The sequence below is a fragment of the Salmo salar genome, chromosome 04 (assembly GCF_965601325.2).
Source record: "Salmo salar chromosome 04, fSalSal1, whole genome shotgun sequence".
NCBI classification, from domain to species: Eukaryota; Metazoa; Chordata; class Actinopteri; order Salmoniformes; family Salmonidae; genus Salmo; species Salmo salar.
Window position 1 is genome coordinate 57,842,946 of NC_138294.1, and position 9,716 is coordinate 57,852,661.

The following is a 9,716-nucleotide window of genomic DNA, read 5'->3' on the forward strand; positions in this document are numbered from 1 at the left end:
CTTCCTGAGAGAATGCATTTTAATCAACAAAACAATAACAAAAAAGCTCTCCATTTCTATATAAGTATGCTTACTCCTAGCTAAAACAATATTTTTGGGGGGGCTTACCCCAGAAACCCAGTGACTGGTTTTGGTTGAATTGGTGTCGAGACCTGCCATAGTCTGTGGATAGGTGAATGATCAACACACATCTAAAGGGAACGCATGATTTGCTTTCTTTGACACTTTGTGTGTCAGTGCATTCCAAAAAGTCATTGGAAAAGCTGAAAGGGGTGCTTTGAAGTTCAACATAATACAGTAGACTACCTTCTTTGGGTCTGGTTGCAGTACACTCTGTTTCAGACAAAGGGGTGATAGGGCTTGGACATGCAAGTTAGTGACACAGCAAGGCAGCAATATTAGAGGCAGGAATGAGCATCCTCCCCCTACACAAAGTAAGGCAATGGTACATCCCACCTGCCCTGTCCCTCTGCAGGCCCCATAAGGGACTGTAGTAAATGAGGATAGGTTGCCTAGCAACAGCAAGGGCTTGAGCAAAGAGATGGACACAAGGAGCCATACATCCACAGATTGAAAAGACGCATGCATGCACATATTATACGTGCCACTAAAAATGTCTTACTTGAACTACTCATAAGCATACATCGTCTGATTTTTTTGTTCCAATAGGGGTTCCCCTAAATCAGAGCAAAGTCCACACATAGTCCTTTTCTGCAGTCAAATGACCTTTAGTGGCCTCATGGGTGGAATGTCATTCATATTTTTCATAATTTCATAATGAATAAACATTTATTCATTTTTCATGCTAGAAATCCAGTGTTTCTATGTCAAACAGTTGTGTTACATTTCAGTCATCTGTGATGTACAGTGTAATATTGGCATGCAAACTCAAAATGGAATATATTTCAACTCTGCAGTGCATTTGGAAAGTATTCAGACCCCTTGACTTTTTCCACATTTTGTTACGTTACAGCCTTATTCTAAAATTGATAAAATATTTTTTTCCCTCATCAATCTACACCCCTCTGCCCCATAATGACAAAGCAAAAACAGGTTTTTTATTAAAAAGAAAAAACACAAATGCCTTAATTACATAAGTATTCGAACCCTTTGCTATGAGACTCGAAATTAACCTCAGGTGCATCCTGTTTCCATTGATCATCCTTTAGATGTTTCTACAACTTCATTGGAGTCCATCTGTGGTAAATTCAATTGATTGGACATGATTTGGAAAGGCACACACCTATCCCACAGGTAGGTCCCACAGTTAACAGTGCATGTCAGAGCAAAAACCAAGCCATGAGGTCAAAGATATTGTCCGTAGAGCTCTGAGACAGGATTGTGTCGAGGCACAGATCTGGGGAACGGTACCAAAACATTTCTGCAGCATTGAAGGTTCCCAAGAACACAGTGGTCTCCATCATTCTTAAATGGAAGAAGTTTGGAACCACCAGGACTCTTCCAAGAGCTGGCCAAACTGAGCAATCGGGGAAGAAGGGCCTTGGTCAAGGAGGTGACCAAGAACCTGATGGTCACTCTGACAGAGCTCCAGAGTTTCTCTGTGGAGATGGGAGAACCTTCCAGAAGGACAACCATCTCTTCAGCACTCCACCAATCGGGCCTTTATGGTAGAGTGGCCAAACGGAAGCCAGTCCTCAGTAAAAGGCACACGACAGTCCTCTTGGAGTTTGCCAAAAGGCACCTAAAATGACTCTCTGACCATGAGAAACAAGATTCTCTGGTCTGAAGAAACCAACATTTAACTCTTTGGCCTGAATGCCAAGCGTCATGTTTGGAGGAAACCTGGCACCATCCCTACGGTGAAGCATGGTGGTGGCAGCATCATGCTGTGGGGATGTTTTTCAGCGGCAGGGACTGGGAGACTAGTAAGGATCGAGGGAAAAATGAATGGCGCAAAGTACAGAGAGAAAATGAAAACCTTCTCCAGAGAGCTCAAGACCTCAGACTGGGGCGAAGGTTCACCTTCCAACGGGACAACGACCCTAAGCGCACAGCCATGACAACGCAGGAGTGGCTTTGGGACAAGTCTCTAAATGTCTTTGAGTGGCCCAGCCAGAGCCTGGAGAGACCTGAAATAATCTCTGGAGAGACCTGAAAATAGCTGTGCAGCGAGGCTCTCCATCCAACCTGATAAACTTGAGGGAATCTTCAGAGAAGAATGGGAGAAACTCCCCAACTGCAGGTGTGCCATGCTTGTAGCATCATACCCAAGAAGCCTCGAGGCTGTAATCGGTGCCAAAGGTGATTCAACAAAGTACTGTGTAAAGGGTCTGAATACTTATGTAAATGTGACATTTCCATTTTTTTATGTTTAGTAGATTTGCAAAAATGTAGAAAAACCTGTTTTTGCTTTGTCATTATGGGGTATTGTGTGTAGATTGATGAGAAAGAAAAAACAATTTCATCAGTTTTAGAATAAGGCTGTAATGTAACAAAATGGGGCAAAAGTCAAGGGGTCTGAATACTTTCCGAATGCACTGTATATGGTACAGGTGTCATCTTTTATTTTAAGGACATCTGTGGATTAGGCGAATGAGGGGTTGAGGTCAGGAGGTCAGGTCAGATCCCCTGAAGGGAGAAATAATGGTTATATTATCATATTACCCTCTTCCTGTGGAACCATAAGATGTAAGGATTGGAGAGAAGGAGGAGTGTCTAAACTGGAGTATATATACTTGTGATGATGGGAACGTGTCCGTGAGTTATTTACTCTGAAAAATAAGAACCTAACACATGTAAATGTATCATAATGCATAAACTGCATTGGCCCAGCTTTCTAAATACATGGCTCTGAGAATGGCTAATTCCAGAACAAATGAACAGAGTCATTATTGGCCACATAGGCCACATAGTTATTTAACAACGATCTGGAAAATTGTGACCTTAAAAAGAAGCAATATTGAAGAATACCATTCATTTATTGGCATATTTGGAAGCCTTTCTCACCTGTGGAGGGATTAAAAAACATGATATGACAGTGTCATAGTCCATCAAATAATGTTTCTATGTGATATTCGAGGAGCTAGCTAGTTATGTTAGGTGCATTTGGGCTTTCTTGAAAAGATATAATCTCACCTATCATCCTAGACCCGTAACATCTGACCCTCTGTCAGTACTAGACCTATACTATACTTTCCCCTATTTTAGCTGTTTCTCTATGCTGTTATGTAAGTAATGCTGGTTAAAATGACTGTATGGTCATTGCACAACATGGGGTCTGTCTGCCCTCTGCTAGAACTACAAGGCCCACAAAGCTCCTCCTCCACTGTACCTCGTTTGACGCCATAACTAAGCGACACACAAAAGTTGATGCATGGTGAGGCGTGCCAAATACATCTCATTATTGTAATCATTATTTGAATATTCGATGAGGGTTGTTGACCTCAACCGCTTGTATTCAATGGAGAGAGTTGCTATGTTACTAGCCTCATTTCATAATATGCATAGCCATCTCGAGACAACTGTTATAAAGTGTTTTTTCTCAAAGTTGCCTGGGATGACACGTGTCCTACTTATATCAGTACACTCTTAACAATTAAAAAATTAGGACATTTCTATTTGATCAAATAAATCTCACGTAGCAAATAGGGCTCCCGAGTGGTGCAGCGGTCTAAGGCACTGCATCTCAGTGCTAGAGGCGTCACTACAAACCCTGGTTCGATTCCAGGCTGTATCACAACCTGTCATGATTGGGAGTCTCATAGGGCAGCGCACAATTGTCCGGGTTAGGGTTTGATCGGGGTAGGCCGTCATTGTAAATAAGAATTTGTTCTTAACTGACTTGCCTAGTTAAATAAAAAGTAAATAAAAAAAGAATCCATTAATTTTTTTGTTGACCAAATTCGACACTCATTGACCTCCACACAAAACTCCTTGCTTGGAGGGAGAAACAACGGAAAAACGCCACCTGCTGGAGGGAGAGAGAATTTCCACCGAGTTGGGCGTATCTCTGAGTGTGAGCTGGCAAACAAGACGTCCAAGAAACAGGATATAATCACAGATACAACAATGAGCCAGATATTTCACCGGATGAAATATGTGAAACATCTGGTTGGCGTTCCAACTCCCTACCAAATATGGTGATGAGAGGAAGCCCAATGGCAAGCAGCGGGAGATGTAGCGAAATGGGATTTTGGAGGACATTCTGCAAATTAATTGATGAAACATTTGATCTCCACACAGTTTTCTGTTTCCAAAAGTAGAATCTGTAACAAACAGAGTGGACTGCGTTTTGTAGACTTTACCCTTTGTTTCTAAAAACGGCATTGTTTAGAAGGAGTGCAAGGGCGAATTGAGTTATTGCACCCGCGCACTTCACGGAGCAGGCGTTCCCTAACGGAAATATGCAAATAAATGTTAGAACGCGCGAATAGGACCTCGCTAGCTCGTGTTTGGCTCTGCCCACCTCCTTGCTTGTTCTGCCCACTATGATTAATTTGCTCCCATTTGAAACGACAGGCTATGGTCAATTATAAAAAGTGGGTTAGTTATAAAAATATAGACTTTGCTACGCTACTAGCCTCATCGACTGTGCCGTCGGGCACCAGATTTATACAACATATGATGTGGTTAGCTGGTACTTAAATACATATTCAGGCTTTGTAAAATCTGGTATGCGTCAGCAACGCCTGGGAAGAGGAACGCGCCCATAATCTGCGCTGAAATGTTTTTGGGTCTTCAGGAACGAACAGTTGAAACATTGTAGGAAATCGGCCTACTGGCCGCCAATGTTCCCTCTCCCAGGCCCCTGAGCCTGTGCAGGGATGTGATATCGATCGGTATGTGACTGAAGGAGTGGGATGCGTTATTAGGGTTTATTTTTGTTTTTTTATATATGTACTTTTTCCTGTAATTTTTTTTTCACTCCAGTTCACTACTCCGTACAGTAGGTGGCGGAAATGCAGTTTATAGTTGTCGACCACAATTTGTGGTCTGCCTGGCTGCCAATAAACAGTAAAGAAGAAGAAAGGTGAGCAAGCAAAACATTTAACAAGTTATTACCACGGTTTTGAGTAAGAACATCCGAGAAACAAGTTGACTCAATGTATGAGTAATTGAGTTGTTCAGTTTGTTTGATTTAAAAACTCTTTAAAATTACTGTCACTCGCGTATCATGCCAAAGCGGCTAGCTAGACATTTAACGTTAGCTAGCTGAGTTACGTAGCTAACGCCGTGGCTAGCTAGCTACCTTGCTTACAAAACAAGGACTGAATCCTGAGACTTGTCGTAGCTTGATTATTAGAACTGTTGGGAAACGTCCCATCTAGGTAATCACTACCATGAGTCTGACGATGGAGGCCAGTGTCTCTTTCCTCCAATATGAACTTGCATCGACAATCGAACGGGCAGTAAGGTGTGCAGTTGAAACCGTTTTAAAGGAAACTGCCAGAGTAGTCGGCATCAAAATGACCGCAGCTCGGACTGCTGCTGCTGAGTCTCATCGTGAGAACCAAAGTTTGAGAGAGAGACTTGAGCTATCGGAGGGTGAACTCAATGCTGTACGGTACTACATGACAGCAGCCGAGAACAACATCAAACAGTGTTTACTTTTTAATCACAACCATACTAGATCAGGTACATTAGGTCCTGGTACGGGGAGTCCATCCAGCATGCTGAACAGGGGCACGACTCGTGTGCCAAAGTCGTTTCGAGCCTCATCCACACGATCCCAGTTTTCTAAGTCACTCCCTAGTGTAGGTCTTTGCTTACCAACAGTGCAGCATGAATGGCCCAGGAGCAGCTCAAGCTTGAGAGGAATACGGACATCCTCCTCCACTGTCTCTTGCTCCAATCCTTCACAAACATCCAAAGCGCCACAAGTAGAGGTTGAAAGCTCACCTCAACACACTGAGGAGGATACAGAGGATCAATTCTACATCACGGATGATGGAGTTGTAGAGAAAGGTAGGCTTACGCCAGACACATAGACATCAACACTTGCATGCACTCAATAAGTGAAAAGTCTCCTGCTCACTGGTCATGATGTTATTCATCTCTTTCAGAGTACAATGTCAGTGCAAGTGGATCAGAGGACTCTAGAAGAATTCCACACGAGCAGGAGGGGGAAACAGTGGCAGCAGAGGTCCCTCACAGAACCTCTATTACCAACTTTGAGTTTGAGATGGGTCAGAGTCACCCAGCAGGCAATGTGAATGACCTGGGCTTGATCCAGGTGCTGGATGAGGTGCAAGAAGTCAAAGGAACAGTTAAAATTGAAAACGACCCTGAGTTACCTAGTATGCTGGAGTCACACCTCCCTGAATCATCACAACTGCCGCCACAGATGCCAACTCACATCGATAACCATGATGGTGACAATGATGGTAACATCATGGGCTTTGTCCCACCTATTGTAGGGGACCCTGGTCTTATTGGGGATTTTGAAGTCAGAAGGGAGAGCTCAGATAAGGTGCATCGCTGCAACGTGTGTGGCCGGGGCTTCCGTCGCTTCTACTGTCTGAAGACACACCAGCGCATTCACACGGGTGAGAGGCCATATCCCTGCAGGTATTGCGAGAAGCGTTTCCGCCACCTGGACAGTCTGCATAAGCACCAGCGCATCCACACTGGGGAGAGGCCCTACCGCTGTGCCCAGTGTGGCTGCTGTTTCAGGGAGCTGGGCCAGCTCAAGAAGCACAGGCTGACCCACTCACCTTCCCCCACCACACCCCACCCGTCACTGTCTTTACTTCAAGCAGGGCCCTCCTACACATGGCCACACCTCTACTCACAGTCCCTGGATTCCTGATCAGGATGGATTTGGTACACATTCATACACACACATTTGATAAATGTGATGGGATGGAGATATTATTTGTGTTAAGGTCATCCTAATCAGAAGTTAATATTATTAAATTGACAATGTAGACAAGCTGATTGTGTATAGTCATATTTATTCTAATAGGGAGATGTGTATATATATATTCTCTTTTCTACTTGTTCACAATTTTCTTCATTGGCATAAAAGTGTGTTCATTATGTTGTCATAGATATGAGAGGTTTGCAGATTCCACCTGGTTTATAAAGGTTTATACAGCCATTTGGCATCAAGAGTTGATTTCCATTTACTTCAAAAATATCACTTTTTTTGTATAAAATGGAAATACAGAATACTTGAGTTGAGTTGGGAGCACAATGCAGAAATCATTGGTGTATTTTTCTTGGTATCACATCACCATTATCAACAGTTTAATGCCATAATTAGCCCATAATAGGGAAGTGATATGTATTAAATTATTCTGGTGTATTGTTTTCATATGGAACTGTGTGAATTAGCCTGTTAATTTTGAACAGCAATGCATTTACATAAAGTTTTTGACTATTTACCAATAAAAAGTGACACTTTCATAGTATTATTTTGTTTAACCGCTATGGGATTGGTGTTTCCCCCCCTGCGGGATGGTTGAGCTAACGTAGGCTAATGTGATTAGCATGAGGTTGTAAGTAACAACTAAAATGCCCAGGACATAGACATACAGTTGAAGTTGAAAGTTTACATACACCTTAGCCAAATACATTTAAACTCAGGTTTTCACAATTCCTGACATTTAATCCTAGTAAAAATTCCCTGTCTTAGGTCAGTTAGGATCACCACTTTTTATTTTAAGAATGTGAAATGTCAGAATAATAGTAGGGTGATTTATTTCAGCTTTTATTTTTTTTCATCACATTCCCAGTGGGTCAGAAGATTACATACACTCAATTAGTATTTGGTAGCATTGCCTTTAAATTTAGGTCACACTTTTTGGGTAGCCTTCACAAGCTTCCCACAATAAGTTGGGTGAATCTTGGCCCAATCCCCCTGACAGAGCTGGTGTAACTGAACTTTCATCACATTCCCAGTGGGTCAGAAGTTCACAATCACTCAATTAGTATTTGGTAGCATTGCCTTTAAATTGTTTAACTTGGGCCAAATGTTTCAGATAGCCTTCCACAAGCTTCCCACAATAAGTTGGGTGAATTTTGGCCCATCGTCCTGACAGAGCTGGTGTAACTGAGTCAGGTTCGTAGGCCTCCTTGCTCGCACACGCTTTTTCAGTTCTGCCCACAAATGTTCTATAGGATTGAGGTCAGGGCTTTGTGATGGCCACTCTAATACCTTGACTTTGTTGTCCTTAAGCCATTTTGCCACAACTTTGGAAGTATGCTCGTCATTGTCCATTTGGAAGACCCATTTGCGACCAAGCTTTAACTTCCTGTCTTATGTCTTGAGATGTTGCTTCAATATATCCACATCATTTTCCTTCCTCATGATGCCATTTATTTTGTGACGTGCACCAGTACCTCCTGCAGCAAAGCACCCCCACAACATGATGCTGCCACCCCCGTGCTTCACGGTTGGGATGGTGTTCTCCAGCTTGCAAGCATCCCCCTTTTTCCTCCAAACATAACGATGGTCATTATGACCAAACAGTTCTATTTTTGTTTCATCAGACCAGAGGACATTTCTCCAAAAAGTACGATCTTTGTCCCCATGTGCAGTTGCAAACCGTAGTCTGGCTTTTTTATGGCGGTTTTGGAGCAGTGGCTTCTTCCTTGCTGAGCGGCCTTTTAGGTTATGTCGATATAGGACTCGTTTTACTGTGGATATAGATACTTTTGTACCTGTTTCCTCCAGCATCTTCACGAGGTCCCTTGCTGTTGTTCTGGGATTAATTTGCACTTATTGCACCAAAGTACGTTCATCTCTAGGAGACAGAACGTGTCTCCTTCCTGAACGGTATGACGGCTGCGTGGTCCCATGGTGTTTATACTTGCGTACTATTGTTTGTAGAGATGAACGTGGTACCTTCAGGCGTTTGGAAATTGCTCCCAAGGATGAATCAGACTTGTGGAGGTCTATAATTTTTTTCCTGAGGTCTTGGCTGGTTTGTTTTGATTTTCCCATGATGTCAAGCAAAGAGGCACTGAGTTTGAAGGTAGGCCTTGAAATACATCCACAGATACACCTCCAATTGACTCAAATGATGTCAATTAGCCTATCAGAAGCTTCTAAAGCCATGACATCCTTTTCTGGAATTTTTCAAGCTGTTTAAAGGCACAGTCAACTTAGTGTATGTAAACTTCTGAACCACTGGAGTTATGATATAGTGAGTTATAAGTGAAATAATCTGTCTGCAAACAATTGCTGGAAAAATTACTTGTGTCATGCACAAAGTAGATCGACTTGCCAAAACTATAGTTTGTTAATAAGAAATTTGTGGCGTGGTTGAAAAACGAGTTTTAATGACTCCAACCTAAGTGTATGTAAACTTCCGACTTCAACTGTATCTGATATGGGCAGAAAGCTTAAATTGTTGTTCATCTTACTGCACTGTACAATTTACAGTAGCTATTACAGTGAAATAATATCATGCTATTGTTTGAGGAGAGTACACAATTATGAACTTTGAAAATGTATTAATAAACCAATTAGGCACAACATTTTGAACAGATATGCAATGGTTCATCAACCTGCTGCCATCTAGTGGCCAAAATCTAAATTGCGACTTGGGTGGAATAATACATTATGGCCTTTCTCTTGCATTTCAAAGATGATGGTACAAGATCTTTTACCAGATCTAATGTGTTGTATTCTCTTACATTAATTTCACATTTCCACAAATGTCAATGTGTTTCCTTTCAAATGGTATCAAGAATATGCATATCCTTGCTTCAGGTCCTGAGCTGCAGGCAGTTAGATTTGGGTATGTCAT

The 9,716-nt window shown here is 42.3% G+C and overlaps 1 protein-coding gene across 1 annotated transcript; it reads left to right on the forward strand.

The window, feature by feature from the left end:
• The first annotated feature begins 4,478 nt into the window (after positions 1–4,478).
• LOC106603599 (uncharacterized) lies at positions 4,479–7,366 on the forward strand. The gene is made up of 2 exons (XM_014197474.3): positions 4,479–5,925; positions 6,024–7,366. The coding sequence occupies exons 1-2, from the start codon at positions 5,301–5,303 to the stop codon at positions 6,767–6,769; spliced, it is 1,371 nt and encodes a 456-aa protein (XP_014052949.1). The 5' UTR covers positions 4,479–5,300; the 3' UTR covers positions 6,770–7,366.
• Positions 7,367–9,716: the final 2,350 nt, after the last annotated feature.